This window comes from Lampris incognitus, chromosome 20, assembly GCF_029633865.1.
Source record: "Lampris incognitus isolate fLamInc1 chromosome 20, fLamInc1.hap2, whole genome shotgun sequence".
Taxonomy (NCBI): Eukaryota; Metazoa; Chordata; class Actinopteri; order Lampriformes; family Lampridae; genus Lampris; species Lampris incognitus.
Genome location: NC_079230.1, coordinates 23221569 through 23248808, shown reverse-complemented (window position 1 = coordinate 23248808; position 27240 = coordinate 23221569). Strand labels below are relative to the sequence as shown.

At 43.2% G+C, this 27240-nt stretch overlaps 2 protein-coding genes across 5 annotated transcripts; both read left to right on the top strand.

The window, feature by feature from the left end:
* Window positions 1-22368, top strand: LOC130130312 (oxysterol-binding protein 1-like). Of its 4 annotated transcripts, none has more exons than XR_008812150.1 (18): window positions 1-350; window positions 1553-1725; window positions 2060-2268; window positions 3889-4057; window positions 4950-5061; window positions 5474-5657; window positions 6825-6942; window positions 8045-8102; window positions 8244-8408; window positions 8793-9038; window positions 10995-11115; window positions 11402-11505; window positions 11753-11848; window positions 12709-12896; window positions 17603-17838; window positions 17987-18025; window positions 18188-18766; window positions 19550-20557. XR_008812150.1 is itself a non-coding variant. In XM_056299979.1 (18 exons), exons 2-18 carry the CDS (start codon window positions 1589-1591, stop codon window positions 22292-22294), a joined length of 2253 nt encoding a protein of 750 aa, XP_056155954.1. In that variant the 5' UTR covers window positions 1-350; window positions 1553-1588; the 3' UTR covers window positions 22295-22368. The 4 variants fall into 4 exon arrangements, 3 of the variants coding, with proteins under 3 accessions (XP_056155954.1, XP_056155952.1, XP_056155953.1); XM_056299979.1 differs by lacking the exon at window positions 19550-20557 and adding an exon at window positions 22284-22368 and having other exon boundaries at window positions 18188-18247; XM_056299977.1 differs by lacking the exon at window positions 19550-20557 and having other exon boundaries at window positions 18188-19140.
* Window positions 22303-27240, top strand: LOC130130315 (N-acyl-aromatic-L-amino acid amidohydrolase (carboxylate-forming) B-like). The gene is made up of 7 exons (XM_056299982.1): window positions 22303-22376; window positions 23579-23821; window positions 25131-25326; window positions 25524-25617; window positions 25783-25890; window positions 26164-26276; window positions 26935-27240. Exons 2-7 carry the CDS (start codon window positions 23583-23585, stop codon window positions 27175-27177), a joined length of 993 nt encoding a protein of 330 aa, XP_056155957.1. The 5' UTR covers window positions 22303-22376; window positions 23579-23582; the 3' UTR covers window positions 27178-27240.

The window sequence follows — 27240 nt, the reverse complement described above, 5'->3', positions numbered from 1 at the left end:
CGACGAGTTTCTAGACGACGTGGAATAGTGTGGCACCGGGTGTAACCAACTAGCTAACATTAGCCTAGTTAGATGTAGCCAGCTCCTAGATTTTGTCGTTGCGTGCAGCTGTAAAATGACCACAGGGGACATAATCAATACGCGCCGTCGGTTTAATTCAACATAGTCAGTGTAATTTTTAAAAACACAGCTACTGTCTTCGGCGTCTTGTTTTTTTTAGCCGGTTGGTATCTGACCCGTGTTAGCCAGTTAGTTAGCCACCTAAGCTAGCTATAGCTTATGGGTGCTAAAGTTAGCCGTGACGTCACCGAGTGTCTTGTTGCCTGATCTCACATTACGGACACGTCAAGGTAAACAAAGCCGTCATCTTTATTTTTTCTTTTGGATTTTCAACTACTTAAACATGTAGGTTGGCGTTACTTGCTTTGATAGGAAATATCTATCTTGATTTAACCTTAAAAAGAGTAAACGTCCAATTTGGTCCATCCCCATTTCAACGGGATCTTCACAACAGTCCATGCCATTAATTGGCTGATGTGCCTAGCCGAAAATAAGACACAAAAAAAATGCTAATTCTGTCAGAGAAGACCTTGATTTTTAATTTTTGAGAAGGACATTGACATTTTGTATGTCAGCATTACGGAAACCTTCAGATCCCAGAACTTGTCATACATTGTCATGGTGTAGTAGGTATAACTTTAATATGTAGTAGGTATAACTTGAGTGTGTATAATCCTCTTTCATCTCTGTTTTTTTCTTACTCTTTTCCTTATATACCCCTTTGCGTTTATATCTTGTATTGTAAATACTGTTACTCTGTTCAATTTCCAAAAAAAACAAAAAAACAAGCTATCTATATGCTGCCGGCTTCCTGTCTGTTGCCAACGCCTTACAATAACACTCAAATGTTAAAGGTTAAGATATGAGCAGCCGGATGAACTGCTTTTATAATCCCAAATATTAATTTAATGGACACTTTCCTTTGTTTTCTTTCGTGAAACCAAATCAAAACTGAACCCCACTCCTATGTAGCTAATCTAAGTTAGGGCTTATGCTGGCTACAAACCCATCATAGTGATGTAGTTTGAGTTGTCTTTTAAGATTATTTTCCCCCTTATATCTATTATTTGATTAATGCTACACCTCACTTGCTGAATAGTTAGGATATCCCATGTCTTTTCTGATTTGACAACGGACCAGTTAGCTCAGACACTAGCCAGCACACATGTCAGGTCTGTCATTGCCAGTCTTTGGTTTCATTGACATCCATCAAACTTAATTTAACAATTATTTTAACCACATCTGACTTCATCACTGCAATGTGCATCTAATTAAGGTTTTATATGGTGCATATTCTCCCAAAATATTTTGGCAAAGATGTTATGTAATCTGTACTGCTCCCTACCCTTTGACTTGCCACTCCATACTATGGGGTCAGCAGCTATCAGTGGCCATAAATCACGACAATATCTGAATAAATGTTGAAATCGTGCAGCATAAAAGTAGCCACCTTCTTCACATTGTAATAGATCTAGCTTGTGCTTTATCAAAGGTTGCCCAGATCTTTACCTTGTTTTGGGGGGCTGTGATGTCAGAGCCCAAGACGCCTACTCCAACCCCAGCTGGTGACACATACAAAGGCTGGGTGTTCAAATGGACAAACTACATCAAGGGATATCAACGGCGATGGTTTGTCTTGAGCAATGGATTATTGTCCTACTACAGGTACAGGCCTTTCTCCTCATGTTACGCTGCACCACTAAAAATCTGCAATTAAATAGACAAGAGCATATTACTTCTGGAGCCCATTAAGCATTGTCTGCTTCACCTATTGATACATATCATCAAAGCCAGATTAACCTTAACTGGCAAAGTTAATGCATATGAAATATGTATCCTTTGCTCATCTGCCTAACCAACCTTGTACCATTTCAACTGACTCAAAGTCAGATAAATATATGTATTACCTATGTCTAAACCAATGGTTGACATAAATCCAGGTGAGTCATGATGCAGTGTGGATGAAATATAAAAGCTTTATGAATCTTTTAATTTTCAGGACCCAGGCAGAAATGGGCCACACATGTAGGGGAACAATCAACTTGGCAACAGCAACAATTGCTGTGGATGATGCTTGTAACTTTGTCATCTCTAATGGTGGGGCACAGACTTATCACCTGAAAGCCAGCTGTGAGGTGGAACGCCAGCGGTGGATCACTGCCTTGGAGCTGGCTAAAGCCAAGGCTGCACGAATGCAGGCCGAGTCAGGTAAAAGGCTGAGCTTACAATTAAGGTAAATGTTGGGCTTACAATTGATGAGTTGGGCTTACAAGTGAGGAGAGCAGAGAAGGAAAATTAATTATTTACTGTATCATGCTCTTCTACTGACATGACTTGTGTTTTAATATTGTATGTTGGGTGTGTGTTGGTGAGCAACTTTATTATTTGCGGCAATGCTTCTTTCTCAACGATGTCTCCTTTGCAAAAAAAAAAAAAAGATCCCTGAAAGTTGAATCAGCTTTCTGTTTCTGGGAATTCCTTACCTGGATTATTGAGCATACATCAAGACATTTGAAAAAAATATATTTTTTTAATTCCAGTGGAAATATCCTGGTTAAATTAGAATTTAGTTTGAATTAAAAATACCTTTCTTCTTGCTCCCAAAGATCTTGGTGGCTTACTGCTGAGTCATGAGGATTCCACCCTGGGCTCTGAGCTCTCCCTTCTGTCCTTTCTTGAACAATCTGTCCACCTACCCCTCCTCCAGCCTTTTTCCTAACTACTTCAGCAGTGGCATACATAGATCAGCCAACATAAATGACATAATTTTTAATGCTGCAAAAAAAAATCCTATATGATCATATGATTTATATATATATATACTAACACAGTAAAGCATTCAGACAGTATTATCAAAATAGTGACTAGCGACTGCAAGATAGCGACTGCGTAAACCTTGGAAGGCCTGCCATTGCTGAATGACTGTTTATCTGTGTATCTCTGCAGGCTGTAATAGCCTCAAGGTTAAAGAAGCTAATTGGTAGGGATGCTTGTCACTAGGAGTGTGAAGCTGGACATTGGTGGAAAAACAACGGTAAATGCATGTTCAGATGAACTCCAACCACCTGTATAAATGACAGACACCTGAAAAGGCACCTTCCAAGTTAGACACTGGAACAGTATGGTTCCTATACTCCACAGGTCAGCTTTGGCATCATAGTTCTGCGACATGATGACTTCAGGGGCCTAGACAAGGGGGGGGGGGAAAGAACAAACATATTATCAGCTAACATGCCTTCCCAAGTTCCCAGGTGTTTGATAGGCAATCTTTTAAAGGCCTGAGTTCTCCTGATTATCACTGATGCACTGAGGGGCATGCCATGTTCAGTGGATCTGTTTCAATGTCTATGTGGCCCGGCACGGTGGCCCAGTGGTTAGCACTGTTGCTTCACAGCAAGAATGTCCTGGGTTCGAACTCAAGGCCTTCTCAAGTCCTTTCTGTGTGGCGTTTGCATGTTCTCCCCATGTCTGCATGGGTTTCCTCTGGTTGCTCCGGTTTCTTCCCACCATCAAAAAGACATGCACGTTAGGGTTACTACTCCTGCCTGTGCCCCTGACCAACGCAATACATAGAAAGAACAACTGGAGTTGGTCCCCAGGCGTTGCAGCTGCCCACTGCTCCTATACAAAAGGATGGGTTAAATGCAGAGAAAAAATTCATTGTAAGAATACAATCCATTGTAAGAATACAATGTCGAATAAAGTGGCTTTCATTTCTTTCATTACCTTTCCTTCTTTGAGAAATGCTATGAGAATGAAAGAAGTACTTTAATAAAACCTTTATGACCTGAACGTGTGCACCATGCCTGTTTTTTCGATCTTTCACAGATGACTCTGGGGACGACTTCTCTCCATCTTCTCCCCCAGCGCCGCCTGGACAAGGTGCAGGGACACAGAGCTCAGAGGTCCAGTCAACACTCAGGACACTGGGCAGCAAGGTGGAAGATCTAAGCACGTGCAATGACCTCATCTCTAAACATGGCTCTGCCCTTCAAAGGTTAGTGTGTAGTTAACTTATTTCAATTTTTTTTATTTTTATTTTTTATTCTTCTTTTTCACTTCAACCAGTAAACCTGTAGGGCAAGCATGCCTAGCAGGTACGTACATCCAGATTTAATATATCTGTCATGGCAATTCTCCTATGGAGAGTAACAAAAAACTCAACCCAAACATGCTTGCATACTGAAAAAGGCTCAACAAAGAAGGCTCATCTGCATTTTCTAAGGTGTCTCAAAAAATCTGGAATGTCTGCAAAAACCCTGGTTAACTTTTATTGGGTGACCATAGAGAGCGTCTGCACTAATGGTATTACAGTATAGTTTGGCAATCTGACTCAACAGCATCATAAAAAGCTGAAAAAGACTGGAAATTTGAAGTAAAAATCATAGGTACGCCACTGTCAAGCTTCTGGGCAGAACAAGGGCCTTAAGCATTATCAAGGACAACAACCATCTAGCACATGAGCTATTTTTATCACTTCCTTCAGGAAAATATTATCGGGGCGTCAGTACATGTACCAACCACCTCAGGAGCAGTTTCTTCCCACTGGCAGCAGCCATACTCTTGAACAGTGGACAGACACAATGATTACATCATCTTGCATGTTTGTTGTCATGTGTTGTCTAGTTTTGTTGTATTTGTTGTACTACTCTTTTTTTTATTTCTATTGGTGATTTTATTTATTGACTATTTGACAGAGACGAGAGCGCCAGGGCACATGCATTTCTTTGCATCTTAATGTACGCTGTACCTTGGAGTGCATAAGCCATTAAACCTGAAATTGAATGTACAAAAAATTAACACATGCACACAGGGCCCCACGCATCACACATGTATACACTGGTAAGAAGAGAACAGATTCCCCTAGACACTATACCCCTATATTTAAGGTCTTTGTCAGAGCTGGACAGCTTGCGTCTCACTGGAGAGGCTGGGGACAAGATTCGGCAGGTAACTGAGAGAGCCACACTGTTCCGTATCACCTCCAATGCCATGATTAACGTGAGTATGATCTCTGCATCAGCATCCCCATAACAACCTCTGTAAACATTCTTGCACGGCTCCTAAATGGGTTTGTTCTTGCAGGTTGCTTTCATCTCAAGTGATATTCTCAGTGTTGTACAATGACTCACCAGACATGAGCAAATGAATAATGTTCATTCTGACCTATGTATTAATGAACCTGTAAGACCTTTGTTTAGAGTGCATTTGAAAGAAATTCAGTTACTACAGCTTGTTTGTTTCTTTGTTTTTGTCTGGGACAAAAGAACCATCTTGATTACCTTAAAAGCCTAAATCTCATCCGCCCTGTTTTTCTGGAAGACCAAAGCAGTTACTGGAGAAAAGTTTCTTAATGAAGAATTGTCTCTGGGTCTGGTTCCAGATTTAATTTGTGTGACTTTATCCCGCTCAGGCCTGCAGAGACTTCCTGGCTCTGGCACAGGCCCACAGTAAGCGGTGGCAGAAAGCCCTTCAGGCCGAACGAGAGCAGCGGGTGAGGCTGGAGGAGACCCTTGAGCAGCTGGCCAAGCAGCACAATCACTTGGAGAGAGCTTTCAGAGGGGCTTCACAGGCTAACACCACCACAGAAAGCAAAGGTATGCAACCCTGAAAGGAGAAACCAATGACGCCACTGAAGTCCAAAGTCACACTGATTTAGTCAGAAATGTCTTCATCTTCATCATCAAAACTATTTTTAAGAAGTGCCTCACTTCATCTTATGCCCACTGAATCACAGCTTCCCTTGTAACACTCTGCTTTTTTGTCTCCCAAAAATAACCTTAATTTTTCACATTAAACTGCTGAATCTTTTCTTTGAATTTTTACCTTACATGATTAATTCTCTCTGTAGCAATCAATTGAAATTGGCACAGTGGCGCAGTGGTTAGCACGGTCACCTCACAGCAAGAAGGTCCTGGGTTCGAACCCTGGGGTCGTCCAACCTTGGGGGTCATCCTAGGTTGTCCTCAGTGTGTAGTATGCATGTTCTCCCCATGTCTGCGTGGGATTCCTCAGGGTGCTCCGGTTTATTTCCCACAGTCTAAAGACACATAGGTCAGGTGAATCGGCCATACTAAATTATCGCTAGGTGTGAATGTGTCGGCCCTCTGATGGACTGGCGGCCTGTCTGGGGTGTCTCCCCGCCTGCCGCCCAATAACTGCTGGGATAGGCTCCAGCATCCCGCAACCCCAATTGGGATTAGCAGCTTGGTTAATGGAATGGAATGGAATGATTAATTCTGAATCTTTTCCTGGAATTTTTACCTCAATTGATTAATCTGTAGTAACAGGATCAGGGTCAATAGCCTTAGCCCTCCTGCTCCGCAGAGTCAGTTACTTTTAACTCCAGTGATCAAAGAATTTCAACTTAACCTACAGTAGCACTCATTTAAAGGCACAATAGATAAATGCGTGTGCCAAATGCCTAATCATAATGTAAACATTGACCCTTTGATCTAAATTTGAAATTCCATTTTCATAAGGTCCCTGGAATTTTTTTTTGCTTTGAGTCACTATCAGCAGCTTCTCACATGGTCCCGTAAAACTCTTCTATGAGCTATGGGAAAACTCATTGGGATTTGTTTGTGGTTTTTAAAACCAGCTGCTACATCCCAAATAAAGTATCAATGAAATAGTTATTGAATTTGATTTGCTGAAAATATTTCAGCACCTGCAGGCTAGAAACTCTCACGCTGGGAGTCCTCATAATGAAGGCTAAACAAATCCACACAGAACTAGATCTAACTCTAAATCTTTCCTCTCAGGTTCTGCTGGGCCTGGAAAGGGGGAGGCGAGCGATGAGGACGATGACAATGAGTTCTTTGATGCCATGGAGGAGGCCCCCGAGTTCATCACAGTGCCTGCAGATCCTCAGTTTCACAAGTCAGTTGATTCCTTTTAAGCCCCACTGTGTGAAACTCAATAAACAGATTCAATAACTTGGGGCTACGAGTTTTCAGTAGTAGTGGTCTGCCCTCCCTCTGCTGCACTGTGCAATGTGTTGTTTTTCTTTAATTTTAGTTAATTTGCCCCAACTCAGTTCCTTGTAGAAATTGCAGCGATGGTTACTGCTTACAGTGTAATACCACGTACTACATATTGTTTCTATATGGTATGATTCCAGAATGTTTTTTTACGATATACTTTGTTTGACTATGAAACTGCAAATCCACTGATGTTCAACCATTGTTATGGAGAGCCATATATATGTTGGTTTTTATTCCTGCACCAACTGATATCACCGATTAACACCTTCAGCTAGACATGTTGATTAATTGATGTAATACATTGATGAAATGGATTAATTGATGAAATACTGGAGCTGGAGGGCGTTGCTGGGGAAAGGGACGTCTGGAGTGCGCTACTTAGCTTGCTGCCACTGCAACCTGACCCCAGAAAAGCAGCTGATGATGAATGAATGAATGAATGAATGAATGAATGAATGATGAAATACACTGGTGTAGTGACAGGTTTGAATGAAAACCTGCACATACATGGTTCTCCATGCTACATGGTTGAGTACCAGTGTTCTTGTCTGTCACTACTACCACTACTTTCGGTTGCTCCCGTTAGGAGTCGCCACAACTGATCATCCGTTTCCATCTCTTCCTGTCCTCTGCATCTTCCTCTGTCACACCAGCCACCTGCATGTCCTCTCTCACGACATCCATAAACCTCCTCTTTGGCCTTCCTCTTTTCCTCTTCCCTGGCAGCTCCATATTCAGCATCCTTCTTCCAATATACCCAGCATCTCTCCTCCACACATGTCCAAGCCATCTCAATCTTGCCTCTCTTGCTTTGTCTCCAAACCGTCCAAACTGAGCTGTCCCTCTAAAATACTCGTTCCTATTCCTGTCCTTCTTCGTCACGCCCAATTAAAATCTTAGATGTTAATCAATTAAATCATTTAAATAAAACAAGTCAATTAAAATCTTGTTCTTGTCTGTCACTAATTCTCTTTTTTCTGTCTTGGTCTGTTTAACAGAAGGTCGAGTAGTAATATCAGTGGCTTCAACAGTGAAATGTGTCCTGATGATCAGTCGGTACGTCTCAGTCTTTCTCAAGCTTGCACCAAGAGACTGTAGATCATGATGTCATTGTACAGGTGATATCAATTTAATGATTTGAAACAAATTTATTACATAACCACATTGACATTACTTCATCCCATTGATCATATTTAGCTTAATGAGGAGCCGCTAACCATCAGTCAGGAGTCCCCATCTCAGGAGATGGTCCCCCTGAAGAAGAGGCGGACCCGCATTCCTGACAAACCCAACTACTCACTAAACCTATGGAGCATCATGAAGAACTGCATTGGCAAAGAGCTGTCCAAGATCCCCATGCCTGTTAGTACTACTGCAAAGATCTATTATTTTCTGATTTAAAAAAACGCTTTTTATACATAAGATAAAATGTTTTATTTTTGTGTATCACTTCATAAATGTGTATTTCATAAATTTGTAGAACAATATTGACATCGGCTTTAATATATATATATATTTTTATATCTAGGAAGTTTTAGGGCTCATGAGAACCCTGAAAACCAAAGCTAAACTTAACCCTTATTTTGTTTTGTCTATATTTGTGCAATTCATGTTTAAAACTGTTGGGATACTTCGTGACAGCAATGTGACATTTTAGGGGATGCCGCTATCCCAGAGCACCCTAAGGAACCAAGAGTGTATACGTTTAACATACCCCCATATTGCTCTCCTTTCCCTTCTTGGCAGGTGAACTTCAACGAGCCCATTTCCATGCTGCAGCGCTTGTCGGAGGACCTGGAGTACCACGAGCTCCTGGACAAGGCGGGAAAGTGTCAGAGCTCCCTAGAGCAGTTGTGCTATGTGGCGGCCTTCTCCATTTCCTCTTATTCCACTACTGTCCACCGCACTGGCAAGCCCTTCAACCCCTTGCTGGGCGAGACGTATGAGTTGGACCGCCGAAGAGAGAGTGGCTACCGCTCCCTCTGTGAGCAGGTGAGGCAGAGAGCGAGTAAATGAATGGAAGGGAGAGAGAGAAAGTGATTGTGAGGGAGCAAGAGAGAGAGAGAGATAGGGTTTGAAGGGTAAAAGAGATTGGGATTTCGGACGATAAAGGGGGGGAGAACAGTGCAGATAAAGAAAAGGAGCAGAAATGTTAAAATGGGAGCAGGTTACAGAGGAATACTAGGACAGCTGGAGGATGGACTGAAGTTTTAAAGGTATGAGTGAAAGGAAAGGAGTAGTGGAGGAGAGATTGGATTAGCTGAGAGCAGCTCTCTGTCAGAAAAGCAGGGATGAATAAGAGAATGAAACAACAATCCAATAAAATGTTCTGTCAGGCAGAAAATTCAACAACAAGAAGGCTGTGGATAAAACTAATTGGAGCATAACTTTTGTATGTAGGTTTTAGGGATGGGTAACGAAATCTGGTATTAAACGGGCACTGGTGCTAAATTATTAAAGACCATGCTATTTATAAACTCCGACATTAATTGTTCTGCTATCAGTATCGGAGAAATCAAGAAAATAAATTTCCTATTTATTTGGGCTACATAAACGTTATCTTGCGCCTTTTATCTCAGCAACTCTGTTTCTAATTTGCAGTAAGTTTAAGTCATTTGTCTATGATGCATTTTCACTATTCCCAATCCAGAAGAGAGCTCTCTGTCTTTCTCGGAGCCTATCGTATGTGCAACCCGAGGGGCGGGGCCAGCTCTCCGCCTCTCTTTCAGACACGTGCGCGCACACTCTCTCTCTCTCTCTCTCTCTCTCTCTCTCTCTCTCTCTCTCACACACACACGCACACACACACAGCCTGCTCTTAGTGACAATACTGGAGAGAGAACTAAACAGTCAAAAGTCTGGTTATACTTTGCTAGAGTCAATGGTGACAATGCTCGTTGACACAAGTGCAACAAGTCTTTTGCATGTAAGGGCGGAAACACAAGCAATCTTTAGAAACATAGTGAAAGTGCATCAAATACAGGTGAAGAAACGCAGTTGTTGACTGCCTAGCTCATAGTTTATCTCTTGTTGTCCCAGCCACCTCAGGTATGTTATGTATCCTAGCAACCTAGAGCCTACACGGAGTTAAATTATATGGCTTAATGATTGAAAGTAACGTGTCCAGTGTGTGTCCAGAAAGTGTCCAGACATGAGAATTTTTATTTATTTATTTATTTCCCCTTTTTCTCCCCAATTGTACCCGTCCAATTACCCCACTCTTCCGAGCCGTCCCGGTCGCTGCTCCACCCCCTCTGCCAATCCAGGGAGGGCTGCAGACTACCAGATGCCTCCTCCGATACATGTGGAGTCGTCAGCCACTTCTTTTCACATGACAGTGAGAAGTTTCATCAGGGGGACATAGCGCGTGGGAGGATCACGCTATTCCCCCCAGTTTCCTCTCCTCCCTGAACAGGCGCCCCAACCGACCAGAGGAGGTGCTAGTGCAGTGACCAGGACACGTACCCTTATCAGGCTTTCCACCTGCAGACACGGCCAGTTGTGTCTGTAGGGACGCCCGACCAAGCCGGAGGTAACACAGGGATTCGAACTGGCGATCCCCGTGTTGGTAGGCAACGGAATAGACCACCATGCCACCCAGATGCGCAGACATGAGAAAATAAAGCAATTGTAATTCTGTTCTTAATTCTTTTGTTTTTTTTCTCTTAAAAAAAAAAGGTTAAAGTACCGGATCGATAAGCAGTATTGGTAAGAGTAGTAGTACCGTTAAAATCTTAACAATACCCATCCCTGGTGGGTTTTTTCTCATACTAAGTATTTGATGAGATTTTGGCCGGTGGGGTGAACCACTAATCCCATCACTGATGAATGTGCTTAGCATAATAGGATTTGTGATTTCCTTTGTTTTCTTGTTTTTGATTTTGTCTTAAACTGAATGACGTCCCATTCTTCTGAATACTTACGATGCATGCACCACATTTTTCCAAGGTGAGTCACCACCCCCCAGCAGCAGCGCACCATGTGATATCTGATCGAGGCTGGACCCTGAGGCAAGAGATCACTGTCGCCAGTAAATTCAGGGGCAAATACCTTTCCATCATGCCCTTAGGTAAGAGATGGGTGTGGTGTTGCCCTAAAGTAAAAATATGGCTGTGGTATGAGTATTTCCTGTAAGAAAGCTATGTGACCTTACTGTGATGCGTGATTATCGACTCCAGATCTGTTGATAAAGACAAGTGGAAGAATGAATGTCTCATTGTCTTACCTTTGAACAAACAAGGTGTGGAAATCAAAGACTTGACACTCATCAGCTATGATGTCAGCAAAACAATAAATTGTACTTTGTCATGTCTCAGGGTCAGTTATTAGAATTGTTTACTTTGGCTTCTCTGCAGGCACAATCCACGCTATCTTTGAGAAGGGCAACAATCACTACACATGGAAGAAAGTCACCACTACCGTACATAACATCATTGTAGGCAAACTATGGATTGATCAGGTGAGATTAACAAGTAGCTGTTTGAGAAAAGCACAACTTATGGCATAGTTTGAGTCGGTCATAATCTTGGGCCAGTCACTGGTTTTCAATCAATTGTTGAAGTGATACATTAAACTATCTTTTCGTAAATGGCCAATACAAGGAAATTATCGTTTCTCAAGAGTCAATTATGCCCTCTCGTTCCTTTCTCTCTCTCTCTCTGCCTGTCTCTCTCGCTGCCTGTCTCTGTGTCTCACACCATCTTCAGTCAGGAGAAATAGACGTGGTGAACCACACAACAGGAGACCGCTGCCACCTAAAGTTTGCCCCCTACAGCTACTTCTCCAGAGATGTAGCCAGGAAGGTAAAGAAACACTAGATGATCTTTTTAACTGGACTGACTTTACAATAGAGAAGTTAATTTTCCCACATATCTGCTTTTCACCCCTGATAATTACTCGTGGTCAGGTTCCTTTCTGTGGTCAAACTACCTAGTGGATTTTGTGAATTTTGAGCACTTATCTGGCCCTCCACATTCATTGTGACTTCTCTTATCAGTTCTAGGGCCTGTTCGCAATGCTTTTTTAAACCATCTTTAACGCTTTACATAAGAGGGGGAAGTAATTGCTTTAAAAACAAACTCGGAACATCCCCACAGCCTCTTTTCAGGCACAACAGAGCAATTTTTCAAGTTCAAAAGAAGGGTTTATTTTACATTGTTAACAAAACATTGCATGTTTTCAACTGCTGAATAGAGCACCCAAGAATTTAATGAAGCAAAATGCTTGCCGCCCAACAGATCATTTCTTATATTTGTCATAGGACACGTACAATGTAAAGGGTATTAGGTGCAACTATTATTGAGTCCAAACAGGTAAGAACTTGAGGTTAGTAGGCTGGAAAAATGGTATGCTCTATCTGAGGGGGACTTGCAGGGGGCCGAATGCTTGGTTGTTCATTTCTACGTTGTACTTGAAATTATAAAAGAAACAAAAGTGTAATTCACATTAATTTTCAAGCCTCACTGAACATATTTTTAACTATCAATCAGTAGCACTGCTATTGATTTTTTTGCCCCCCAGACTACTATTGGCAACTGAGTGAATATGGCTCTTTTATAAGGAAAAGGTTGAATGGTGTGAAAATTACTTTAAATGGATCACAAGGATGTTCTCCTTTCTCGGTCTCTCATCCTTCTTCCTTCTTTCTCAACCCTCTTTTCAGGTGACGGGCGTGGTGATGGACAAGGACGGCAAGGCCCACTATGTGTTGTCTGGCACATGGGATGAAAAGATGGAGTTCTCCAGGGTGATGCAGAGCAGCCGAGGGGGGGAGAATGGCACCGAAGGCAAGCAGAAGACGGTCTACCAGACCCTCAAAGCTCGGGAGGTTTGGAGAAGGAACGCTCTACCGTGAGTACTGCCCACTGGCCTGTTTTTTGAAGTTTAAAGCTCCATATGATCACTTTTTGCGGTAGAAGTACAACTGCAGTATAAGACTTCAGTTGGAAATTCTTGCCAAGGTGCTGCTATTGTAGCAAGTTATCGCATGGACTTTTAAGGAGCTGCACATAGAACTAAGGGCTGCTGCATGCTTCAGAACAATGTTTTTCGAAACGTCAGATAGCATTGGAGAGCTCTTTTCCAGTGTTTGGATTGGAGTTCCTAAATCTTTTGTATCATTCCAAAACCGACACTCTGAAGTCTGTGCCCACTTTTCCACAGTAATTGGCTGCGTCTGTTTAGGTGTGAAGATGGGTGGGGTTTCAAGCAGTTTGCAATTTTATATTCTGTTCATTATTCACAAAACGACTTTTGCCGCTCGGTTGACTGCTCACCATGAACAGCTTCTTGGAAAATCCCTCTGAGAGGGTTTGCCTTTTCCACATTTGTTTGACTCCTCGCATCACGATTACAAAGACATCCCGTTTATAATCCCACCTCTTTCTTCGATGGAAAGCTTCTTGTCCACCTTCAACGTTTAGCTGTTCAGAATGACATTGCTGCCCAACATAGTCAGATGCTGAATTGTACACACTAGTTTGTTTGAATTATGTGGAACACTTATGGATGCCAGGGCCAGTAGGGTTGCTAGTGCACAAAACACATAAGCAACTTGGTGAGGATTTGGACAACAGCTCCCACCGACTGCCATGTGTTCTTTTCTCAGTCTCTTGCAAATGTGCTCAGTTTGCATTCAAGAGACTGCAACATGTTTTGGTTCTGATGCGCAATTTGTCTATTTGAGCGTGAGGATACAGAGTGATTTCATTTTTTACCCACTAAGCAATATGATGTGTTGCATTTCCCCCTGCTACCCGGATGACAAACGCAACATTTCAAAGTTGTGAATGTACAGACTCACCCAATGACTTGGAACATTTTAAATCTAAATTTCTGTTACACTTGATTGGGCTGTTTATTCTTCCATGACTTTTTCTAAGTATAGCTTTAAAGACCCTGTATTTTTATAAATTACATAAAAAATTATTGGAAATCACGTGTGGACTATTTCTATTATTTGGTGACAGGCATGGGCGCAAGACGATGAATACTGGGATGGCATCCAGCACTTTACCTGTGCCCCTGTCCATAGGGTTAGTGGTTGTGCCAGGAAGGACGTCTGACGTAAAATTTTGCCAAATCGGTATACAGATTGACTAGACCATGCCGGATCGGTGAAGGCCTGGGTTAACAATGGCCGCCATTGATGCTGTGCCCTCACATGGTACTGATGGAAACTATAAACTCTGCTGTGGCAACCAGTGAAAAATGGGAAACAAGCCAAAAGATGATGATGTGTGGACTGTTTCTGGTTTTTATTTCACCACACAGCATAAAAGCTGTTCCTCAGCCTAGAGGTTTTGCATTTCATACTTCTGTACCTCCTGCTAGAGGACACAAGTTTGAAAAACCTGTGTTGGGGTGGGTGGAGTCTTTGATGATGCTGCAGGCTCTTCTATGGACTCTCCAGTGGTAGATGTCCTGCAGAGATGTTAGGGGCACCCTGACAGTCTTTTCAGCAGTATTTACCAATCTCTGCAGGCATTTGCGGTCCATGGTGGTGCTGTTCCCATACCACACAGTGATGCAGCTGGAGAAAGATGCTCTCTATGATGCAATTGGTGAAGCCGCTGAGAATTTTTGGTGACATGCCATATTTCCTCAGTCTCCTTAGAAAGTACAGCCACTATTGCGCTTTCTTGATGACCAGCTGGGTGATGTTACATGACCAAGTGAGGTCATCACTGATATGGATGCCCAAGAATTTAAGGCTGCTGACCCTCTCCACCTCAGACTCACGGATTGTCAGTAGATGATGAGGTCTCCTGTTCTTCCTGATGTCCACTATCATCTCCTTGGTCTTATCTGTCACACCATGTCACCAGACTTGCCACCTCTCTCCTGTATGCCGGTGCATCACCCCCAGTGATCAGACCAATAACTGTGGTGCCATCAGCAAATTTCAGGATAGTTTTGTCCTTGTGTGAGGCGGCACAGTCATAGGTGAATAGTGTGTAGAGCATGGGGCTAAGGACACACCCTTGTAGGGTGCCAGTGTTCATCACCATATTGTTTTGAAGTTAGCTTTCCAATTCTGATAGACTGCGGTCTGTCAATTAGGAAAGCTAACAGCCAGTCACAGAGTGTGGGGCTCAAGCCAAGGTTGTACAATTTGTTTGTGAGTTTGTGGGGGAGGACTGTATTAAAGACTGAGCTGTAATCAGTGAAGAGCATTCTGACGTAAGAATCGTTTTCCAGGTGGGGGGATGGCTATGTGCAGTGCAGCAGAGCTATTGTCCTCAGTGGATTTGTTGGGGTGGTATGCATACTGCAGGGGGTCCAGTGACTCAGGTGTATTATTCTGGATGTAAGCCAGAACCACTCTCTCAAAACGCTTCATTATGATAGGAGTGGGTGCAACTGGCTTGTAGTCATTCAGACAAGTGACTGGCTCCCCTTAAGTACTGGGATGATGGTGGTGGTTTTAAAGGAGGTTGGGACTGTAGCCTCTGCAAGAGATAGGTTGAAAACATCAGCCCGTTCTGTAGCACATGTCTTGAGGGCCCTCTGGGAATGTTATCTGGGCCTCCTGCCTTGCAGGTATTGATTCTCTTCAGGACTTTGTGTACATCAGCTGATGAGACAGTCAGTGGAGGTTCTTGCATGTTCTGAGTGTATGAGAACCTCCTCTGTGTTTCACTATTAGCGGTCTCAAAGCGGGAATAGCATTTTTAAGCTGTTCAGGTAGAGAGATGGTGGTGTTGATTATTTCCGTCGTGGTGCCCTTATGGTCCGTGATCTGTTGTAGGCCTTGCCATATGTGCCTGGCATCAGCAATAAGTAGTAGCCTTCCAGCTTCTGTTTGTGTTGCTGTTTTACCTGTCTGATTGTTTTCTACAATCTGTACTTTGCTGTTTTGTACTCCTCCTCATTGCCTGATCTTAACGCAAGGGAGCGAGCATGCAGCATGTGTCATACTTGACTGTACATCCAGGGCTTCTGGTTTGGATATTTTCTGACCTGTATGGAGGGTACTATAGTGTCAGTGCAGGTTCTGATGTAACCAGTCACACATTAAGCATACTCCTCTATGTTTATAAAAGTATCCTCTTGTGTGGCTGCAGCTTTAAACACATCCCCAGTCTGTGTGTGCAAAACAGTCCTGCACAGTGCTCTCAGCATCTGCGGACCAAAGTTTGACTTGCTTACTCACGGGGGTAATCTGCTTGAGTCTTTGTCTGTAGGCTGGGTACAGGAACAGAGAGATGTGGTCTGAAACTCCAAAGTGGGGGCGGTAGGCAGGTTTGTAGGCATCCCGGATGTTACTGTACACATGATCCAGGGTATTGTGGTCTCTTGTGGGGATATTTACATGCTGGTACATACACACCGATATGATGATGCATGACTATAACATGCATTATTGGAAAGACAGGTCATTCTACAGCCACAAAGAAATGTAGGTGCTTTTGAAGTTTACAAAAAAATGATTTTCACTTGAGGCCTCAGTAGGGCTGTGTGATATGACCAGAATCTCATATCCCGATAATGATATATATCACGATATAGGACATTTTCTGTAAATTCAATGAATATATAGTTTCTGGTCCGTGCCCCTCCAGCATGTGTGTGGAGGGGAAGCCCCGCCCTCTTTCCTCGAAAGCAGAGGAGAGTATCGTGACCATAAATGACAGCAAAATGCAGTAGAAATGCTCACACTTAGCTGAAATGAAACTAGTGCACATGAATTAGGTGAATAACATAAATAAACATAGTCTCTGCTGCATTTCGCTGTCATGTATTGTCACGTTAGTTTCTCGTCTCCTCCGCTCTCTGTTTCGTTGTGGGCGGGGCTCAGCCCCCCACCCCCACCCCGTCAAAGCGTAGTGGAGCGGAGGAGAGACAGACAGCAGTAGGGAGTTGACAACTACACTAGTTACATTACTATAAGACAGTAAAAGCTTCACGAGTAAAAAGCCAATACGAGTGATTTATTAATGTAATCCACGCAAAAGATGAACAGAAGCCAAATGATGGAAAATATTGCCGGAGAGAGTGTGATTTGCAACACAATGAAGTAAATGGTAGCGCATAATATGAAACGATAGACCGTTTTTCTATTGTCACACGATATATATCGTCATATTGCACAGCCCTAGGCAAGTGTAATGGTCAGCACTTCACAGAGAAGCTTTCAAGGGTTGACCCGTTGTGGAACAAATGCAAGAGCAAAGAAAAGTTTGAAAATGTTGTGCCAAAATAAATGTTAGATGTTTTCTCCATTTGAATTGAAGTATTTTTTTCTGTTCATCTCCTTCGGTGAATGAGGACACTTGGAAACAGTGCAGTGTCTGGTAATAAATCAGGACAGGTACTGATAAAGTAGTGTTTTTAACAGACAACAGCATCTGCACCAAGCGGCGCAGTAACAGCATAATAATAGGTTAACGCCCCAGGTGGAAACCAGGACGCATGGTGGTATTTCAATGAAATGAAAAAATATCAGTACTGGTATCGGCTGAAATGACCGTGGATATTATCGGTTAAATGCAAAAATTTCAATATTCAAAAATATCAATATTTCAATAGTCTGTCCTCCCTCTGGTGCTCCACAGTGATAGGGCAGAGACCATGTACTTCTTCACTGACCTGGCTCTCACCCTGAATGAGCCCGAGGATGGCATCGCTCCCACGGACAGCAGGCGCCGCCCGGACCAGCGGCTAATGGAAGACGGCCGCTGGGATGAGGCCAACACTGAGAAGCAAAGACTTGAGGAGAAGCAGCGCAACGTCCGCCGCGAGAGGGAGAGGGAAGCTGCCAGTCAGCGCACCGCCAGCCAATCAGAAGAAGGTGAGAGTGATAAGGGGGAGATCCCACCTTTGCTGTCGATGCCGTTCTCTCTCCCCGCCTATTTTCCTTTCCAGCTTGATTTGTAAAAGTCTTGAACTAAGGTGACAAAATAATTTCTGTGACCCCCCTCCCTCTTCTCTCCCCAAAGCTGGCGATGAGGACTCTTTTAATGACCCCTCTCTCAAAAGCAAGTATCCTCCCCCCCTTCCTCTCCTCTTCCTCTTTACCATCCTTTCCATTTCTGTCCCTCTAACAAGAGGCTTACTTCCAAGTAATTCATATCTCTAAGACATTCTTTCCTGTTCTTACTTTTCCCATAACTCTCGTTGTTTGTTTGTTGTTCCACCAGGTGCTCCTCATGACAACTACAAGGCTCTGTGGTTCGAGCGCTGTGAGGACCCCACCACAGGTGAGCTTGTTCACATATATAAGGGAGGTTATTGGGAAGCCAAGGAGCATGGCAGCTGGGAGGCCTGTCCAGACATATTCTGACCTCACCATTGACTGGGGAACACCTCCAAACAGGATGCCCCCCACCCAAACACCACCTCCAACGCCCCCGGAGCTGACCGGCAGACAGCCTACTGCAAAGGCCTGCCCGCCCTATGCGATGGCCATTCCTTCCAATGGCTCTCTGTTTTAAGAGATCTGGAGGAAGGACGCAGAAGTTTGATCCAATTGGGGGAACTTGCTCTGAAATCTGGCCCCATACCATTTTGGTCTCCGGTACCTTATCCAGTGTTGGGCCCCTGGGCCTGATGCAGTCACATGTCTGAAGGATCACGAAAGTTTTTTTTTTTTTTTTTTGGTCTTGTTTTTCTGTTTGTTTGCTTTTGATGGCTGGTTCTGCTGTCAGTCTTAGATGGCTCATATGAAAAGGATAAGGGGCCAGGGGAGGAAATGGAATGGACAGAGCTTCCTTATGTTGGTAGGTCATCTCATTTGACAACAACTCCACAAACTCACACACACACACACACACACACACACACACACACACACACACACACACACACACACACACACACTTGATCTCCTTGTGGGTCTCTGTTCAAGAGCAAGAAGAGTGTGAATTGACACATCTCCACCATTTTGTGCCAATAGCACTCTTGTGTATGAGACAATGTGGTGTTCCTATCTTCGTCCTCGGCTGTGCGTGTGTGATAGAGTGCATGATAGTGTGTGTGTGTGTGTGTGTTTCAGTAAAAAAAAATCAACTTTGAACAAAGGATGAAACCTGGTCATTATACTTGTATAGTTGAAATAAATAGTCATTAAAATGTCAATCGTGGCCTTGAAAAAGTCGGAGATGGGTTTGTTTTTAATCTCTCACTGATTTAGTGTCTTGAATTAATAAAAGGAAGGTTCAAGTGTGCTTGTGTGTATGTGTGAATGTATATCTGCTGTTCCATCACTTTCCAATACTGCTGTTGTGTAGTATATTATATAGTAAGTAAAAAAAAAACCCCACAGATTGTCAAAAATACCCCCCCAACAGCCATTTTTCTTTTTACATTTTTTATGTACGTTTTCAAATCTTTGTTTTTTCCTCACGAGGGCCTTGTGTGCCACATGATCTGTACTAATGGAAGCTATCTGGCGTGGTCTTTGTTGATGTCACTAGAAGGCCCCGGCACACTGTCTCTTTACTGGTCCCTTGCCTTAGCAAACAAGCCCCCTTCTCTCTCACCCCTCTGTCTTTACATCCCAGCAAAGTTGGTGTGATGGCTGTTTCTGAGATATAAAGTGATAGAAGAGAGGTAGAGCCAAGTTACTGAACTCAAAGATGACGGCGAAAAAAGGTTTTGCCCGTTAATGGAGACAGAACAACGCCGTGCGCTGCTGCTGTTTAGTCCCATGAAACATGAACAAGACCAAAACGTCACGCCGAAGCCTTTTTGTGTTGGAGGAGAGTAAAGTTTCTTTGCTGTAAAAGTTGTTTTAAATAGTGTTGTAATGTGGGTAAAGTTAATTGGTGTGATTTTTGTGTTGTGAAGATGAAATGGTGTGAGAACCACAACTGAGTGGGCGCTGAAAAATGAGGAGAAATCGATGCAGTCCTGGGGGGGGGGGGGATTGTCACACATGGCCCAACACACACACACACACACACACACACACACACACACACACACACTCTCTTTACAGTGCTTTGTCAAGTTCATACATATGCAAGTGTGTGTTTTGACACCAAAAATGTGGGATATACTGTGTGTGTGAGTTTCATAATTTTGTTTGTAAGTGTACTTAAAAATGAAGAGTAAGGAAACAAAGAATTTAAAACCATTGCAAATAACTATGATTTTATAAATGTATAGAAAATAGTATTATAATATAGTATTGATAATTGTAAGGTAGGTTTTTCTTGTCCTATGGTTCCCTCCTGTATTATTCGGAGGGGATTGTCTTCATTTTCACATAAAAAAGGGAGTTTCACATGAGTTCAGTATATTGTCTTAAAACGGTTGGGGGGGAAAAACTTACAAACAGACGCTGTTATGTCAGAAGAACTGCTTTTCATACCCTGGTCTTTAATTATCTGTATCACTTGCAGCATTTTTCATTGTTATTAATTGGGGTAACACAATTGAAAGTTGTTTGCCAAATCAGTGCTGTAGGAACGTCTGTCCTCTTGTCGAGTACAAGCTGTGCAACATTGTTGGGGATGGCATAATATGTTGACATTGAAATAATAAAAAGCCAACAGAAAAAAAAAACTGCCAACAGCTTGTGTTTCCATTGTTTGTTTGTTTTTGGGGTTTTTTTTTTCGTCATATGTCGTTTAAGTCTGCAGACAAGGTTGAATGAACTCTCCACTGAGGGAAAGGAGGTTGGTGTGTTGGTGTAGAGGGCCTGAGGCGAGCTCACGTTTTTCGATTTACCCTTTATGCCATTTGGGTGAACCTTTAATATTTCATGTGTGTGTTTAATAATTTCTGCAACCCACAAGACTTCGGTTTGTATGTCAGCGGAATTCCTTGTATATAAATGTAAATGGGCGGCACGGTGGTGCATTGGTTAGTGCAGTCGCCTCACAGCAAGAAGGTCCTGGGTTCGAGCCCCAGGGTAGTCCAATCTTGGGGGTCATCCTCTGTGTGGAGTTTGCATGTTCTCCCCGTGTCTGCGTGGGTTTCCTCCGGGGGCTCCGGTTTCCTCCCACAGTCCAAAGACATGTCAGTCAGGTGAATCAGCCGTACTACATTGTCCCTAGGTGTGTGTGTGTGTGTGTGTGTGTGTGTGTGTCAGCCCTGTGATGGCCTGGTGGCCTGTCCAGGGTGCCTCCCCGCCTGCCGCCCAATGACTGCTGGGATAGGCTCCAGCATTCCGCGACCCTGGTTGGGATAAGCGGCTTGGATAATGAATGGATGGATTGGAATTCTTATTCATTAAAAACGGAACAAAATAAATATCTACGCGTGTGGAAAAGTCAGTTCTGTATTTCGTGGCCTGATTGTTCAACACATTGATAACTTGTTTTAAAAAGTACTATACAAATAATAGTAATTCAATAACAGTGGATACACTGATATTCACAGGCAGTTTAAAAGGCCCCCATGGGAATGGGGAATGGTCCATCCTCAGACGACCAAAATAAATATATATCGGTTTTGTTCATGTCCAATTTGAAATTTCAGGTAAAATATGAAATTCCACAAAAATGACACTGCGCTCAATGTTAATTTCTATGTCCCTCATTGATCAAGGTGTGTGTGTGTGTATGTGTATGTGTGTGTGTGTGTGCATGCGTGCAACCATTTTTGGTCTAGAAGCCAAAGCCTCTTGAGGAAACACAGGTCTCACTTTATCCACTTTTTCATCTGACATCACTCTCTCGTTTGCCTCCGTATGTTAACGGCGGCTCCCCTCCTCCTGTCCGTGTCATGCCGGCGTTTTTATTTGTCGCCAGGTCCCTGAAAGGCGCTACTAGAACCTACCATACTATACATACATTGGCCCAGAGGGGAATGGGGAAGTGGGAGGGACTTGGGATGTGCAGTAGGACCGAGGGAAGCGGCCGGCCGGCTACGTCCCAGTCGGGACACACCCTGTCTGCCTCCATCACTGTATAGCATGGTACAGTAGTGGGGGTGGGGGGGTCAGGGACAGTGAGAGCTTGCACAACAGCATCCAGGCCACCGCAGCCTGTACATTACTATTGAGAGACCGAGAGAGAGAGGGATGAGAATGCTGAATCAGTGAAACCGCATGAAAGCCTGGGGAAGGGTGGAAGAGGGTAAATGACAGAGAGAGAGAGAGAGAGAAGGGAAAGATAGGGTAGATTGACTAAGGTGACATATTCTATCATGAAGGATTTAAACGCTTATCTTTACGAACCCTGAACTTAAAATTGACTTTTTCTTTCTTTGTTATTTTCCAAATCAAACGCCTAGACATTTGTTCCTTAGTTAAAAATTCATGTCAACCAGTGAGGCTCTTTCCTGCAGCACTGCTTTAAAAGGGAATCCTTCAGCGGTTCAAGTTTGAGGACAGACCGACCCCCCCCCCCTGCAAATTCTCAGCGAACCCCAAAAAGTGAGGTAAGATTTGAAAACCAATATGTCTGCATTGTGTTGCAGTGGTGCCGGTATTGTTTACACGGGTGACGGTGACCTGGATTCGCTGAAACCCACCTGGGAATTATTGAGTGACATAATAACCATGCAATCTGACATCATGTAAACTGTATGATATGTTTATTGAACAAGCATGAGTTGTAAGGGATGTTTTAAATGGAGAGGTCACCAAAAAGAAAATTAAACAGGCAAGTGCTGTATGTAATGGACTAAAAATCAACCTTTTCACGGTGTGGGATATATTAGATGTCTTGATTTCAATTACTTAGCAAGTGTTGAACGTTGAAATGTTGATATTGATATTGTATCCATTTGCCCATTATGTGAAATTGTGCCCCTTCCAAACACTTACGTTTCCTTCAATGACGCTTTAAAATTAAAATATCTAAAATGGTGATACTCAAACCATGTGCCACAAACTAGTTATGTATAAGCACATTTCCTTCCAAACCCAACCCTACGCCATCTGATTTCTATGTTCAATCCTCTGTTGTCTGATCGAATGCATGTTAATGAGTGAACTTGGGTGGTGTAGCGTTAGATTGGTATAAAAACCTGAATATAAATGATTCCTTGGCACATGGTTAAGTATCGCTGAGCTAAATCATTGGTTCTGAGTCGAGTCCTCAGGTTCCACCCGTCCTGCCAGGTAGTTGATTACGTTCCCTTGTCGTTCCAGTTATTCCAGCCTCCAGGTAGGAGGGTTTTACACCTGGAAAAACAGGTGAACGTAATGACTACCCGGCAGAATTGAAAAGCAGTGTTACCTGAGGACCTGATTGAGAACCACTGGTCTAAACAAATGTGTATAGAGCAATCTCTCCCAACTCAACCGAGTCCATGCGTATCCCACCCCACCATGTCCAGTAGATTTCCTGCATAGGTAGGCCCAATGGTACTTACTCAAACAAAAAGCATTTAATTATGTCAGATTTGGCACACCTGACATAATTTAGGCCTCTGATCTGATTGGTTGAGTAACTACAAGCAGGACATGCAGAAAATTTACAGGACATGGGGTACTTAAGGACTGGGTTAGGAAACACTTTCCTAAGGGAGGTGTCCAAAAACACCTCAAAAAGGCTGAATAAATACATAGTCCAGTTGTATATACGCCTTCTAAATTTTGGTCTGTGACTCCACCGTGTCTCTCTTCTTTGCCCCAGTTTGATGGAAGAGGAGGTTGTGGGTATGCCGGCCCTGCCCCGTGTGGCGGTGTGCGGCGGGACCCACGGGAATGAGCTGTCAGGTGTGTACCTGATCCGAGAGTGGCTGAAGATGGAGAGGAAGGTGGAGGACAGCGAGCTGTTCTCTGTGCTGACAGTGCTGTCGAACCCGCGGGCCGTCCAGCAGGGTCGCCGATACACCGAGATGGACCTGAACCGCTGCTTCACCCACGCCACCCTCAAGTAAGCACAGTGAAGCCCTGGCAGTAATGATGAGTGGGATGGTGGTGTCTGATGGTGTAAAAATAGATGGCGGCCCACACACACAAAACAAAATGGTCTTTGCTTAGTTTTGGATTACTCTGTGGAAGAAGGCAGTGTGGTTGGACTAATGCTGAGCCTTTGTAATTTTCATGTTCTTTTTGATGAACATTTATCTTGACAAAAATGCAACCAAGTTTGACAGTAGAAAGATAAAATTATACAGACACAACACAATATTGATCATTAATCAATTACAAACACCATACAAAATACAGAGGCAAGTCTTTACTGATATCTAAAAATATCAGGTTGTGTAGACCATTGAAGAATAAGTTAAGCTTTTCAAAAATGTCTACAACTGCTACCTAAATGATGTAAAATGTAATTCCTCTTTAATTTTGGCAAAGGCTGTCCATTGGTGCCAATGTTAATTACATGGCTGATAATACTAGGTGAAATGGAAAATAGTTTCATGATAATCAGTGTTGATCTATATCGTGATATCTGCTTACATATGCGAAAGTACCATATTCAAGATTCCAACCGAAGTTCATCACATTGAACTGCTTGGTAATGTAAAGTATAATATCAAACCAAAATGAGTTTTCAAATAATACACCCTATATTTCTGATCTATTTTGTGAGACATTTTAGGTCATAATTCTTATTAGACAACAAAATTGTGCATCACGGTATGATGTTATGCAAATTTCATCCCGACACAATACCATTAAAAGATGATAAACGATAATATTGACGGGGCGTCCAGGTGGCGTAACAGGCTATTCCGTTGCCTACCAACATGGGGATTGGCAGTTCAAATCCCCGTGTTATCTCGGGCTTGGTCGGGCGTCCCTACAGACACAATTGGCCATGTCTGCGGGTGGGAAGCCGGATGTGGGTATGTATCCTGGTCGCGCACTAGCGCCTCCACTGGTCGGTTGGGGCGCCTGTTCAGGGGGGAGGGGAAACTGGGGGTTAGTGTGATCCTCCCACACGCTAAGTTCCCCTGGTGAACCTCCTCACTGTCAGGTGAAAAGAAGTGGCTGGCGACCATGTGTCAGAGGAGGCATGTGGTAGTCTGCAGCTCTCCGCAGATCGGCAGAGGGGGTGGAGCAGTGACCGGGACGGCTTGGAAGAGCGGGGTAATTGGCCGGTCACAATTGGAAGAAAAAGGGGTAAAAATAAAAAAATAAAATATTGACTTATTGCCCGGCCATAGCTGGTAATGTTGGTGGTATGTTTGCAGTAAGAGTTATAATCGGCAATTGTTCCGTCTGTCTTCCAGTCGTCCGATAACAGAGCAAACCCCATACGAGATCATCAGGTCCCAGGAACTGAACTCTCTGCTGGGACCTAAAGGGAGCTCCAATGCTGTGGATCTCATATGTGACCTCCATAACACCACAGCCAACATGGGCCTGTGCCTCATCGCATACTCTGATTGTGACTGGATCTGTCTGCACATATTCAGATACTTGAAGGCAAGCAAAAGTCATCCTCTATATATCAGTTATCCTGTTTTAAGAACTGCAAACAGAGCATTTTTGAATGGCTTGCGATGCATTCAGAGTAACGTCACACTTGAATTAGTGTGGAACAAAACGAGGTTTTTTTTTGTTTTGTTATTAAGACTACTGCTACTTGTCTATTGATAAGACTGACATTGTGTTATTCTCAGAGGCAGATGTCAGACATACCAGTTAGATACATCCACTTTGACCTCCCCCCCAAAGAGGCATATTCTCTCGAGTCTGTAGGAAAGCATGGTTTTGGTGAGTTTGCAAAATGACTCGTTTAATTTCTAGAAAATTAACAGGATAATTTTGTTGATTGTACTCATTTCTGTTGTCTCCCATTAGGTTTTTTTGAAACTGTGTGAATACTATATCAAGCTCATGGTGTTGTGATGTTCTCTAACCAAACTTTGTTTTCGTTAGCAATAGAGATTGGCCCTCAGCCCCATGGTGTAGTGAGGTCCAACACCTACACAGCCATGAAAGCTGGCGTCCAGCATGTGCTGGACTGGATCCGTCTCTTCAACTCAGGTATGAGAATTAAACAAACGTCTCCATTTCTAAATGGCCATTAAAACTGAACGAATCAAAGCTAATATGTCAAATTGATTTATAGTCCTTTTTGAGAATTCTATAATAAAACCGCTGGCTTGAGGCTGAACATGGATGACCAGCAAGTGTTTCTCTTCCTGTTCACTGATGACTCTGAACTCATCCAGCCACGCTAAACTGGCACCCACTTTTGAGCCCGCTGTAGTTTGTGTTGACAGCCCATTTTGAATTTGTACCATTTTGATCTTTGAGGGACTGTATTTGAGGGAGGATCCGTCGAGGTTTACACCATGGTGAAGAATATCGACTACCCAAGAGACCGTGAAACTCACAACATCACAGCAGCCATTCACCCTCAGCTCCAGGTATTAGCTTTTAGCTTTCCATTTTTGAAGAACCTCAAGATACGCTTGGATTCCTCTGAGAAGCCCCCCCCCCCAGATTTAGGTCTTATATGGCTAAATGCCAAAAGTGGAGGTACAAGTTTTTTATGGGGCCAAGTCTCACAGACAAAATTTTCATGGACAACATATCTGCCGGTCCCAAAACACCATGATTGTCAGTCTGTTGAATCAGGATGTAGTTGAAGACATCAACTGAGAGCTACATTGTGATTTACATTCAACACAGATTGTTACACTTAATGACTAGCATCCCATATCCTTATCCTGACCTCAGCCACACCAAACCAATACCAGAACATAACCATCTGTAACCTAATACCTATATTTAACCATCTCTAATAGTACCAGAGCAGACAATCTGAGCAGACATCCTCAACAAAGTTCTCACTCATCAATATGTTGAAATGCATCATACAGTATGCAAGTGAGAGAATGGGACTGATATGTTGACATGTAGTCCCCCGAGGTCAGATGTTTATATATGCATGTATTCGCAGGAACTGCAAGTAAGTTGTGTACAAACTATCATCTGTGAGACTGTTTTTTTTTTCTTTTTCTCCAGCATATTCATGTTGGGGCGGGGAAATAAGTCTTACGCTGCTCTTGTGTTCTCTCACAGGACAAAGACTTCTGTCTCCTTCACCCCAATGACCCCATCTTCCAGACTTTCTCAGGAGAAACCCTGGGGTACAAAGGGAACGAATCGCTACATCCTTTTTTCATCAATGAATGTGCCTATTACGAGAAGGGCATCGCTCTGTCCCTGGCGAGGAGGAGGTGCGTGAAGATCCCCACCATCCAGATGCAGAGAGGTTTACAGCATCAGGACGAAAGGGGATTTACGTCAGAGGAACTGGAATAACCCTGGATCATAAAGACGTATTTGAAACGTGCAACGTATTCCAAGGATGTCTAATTCTTGACT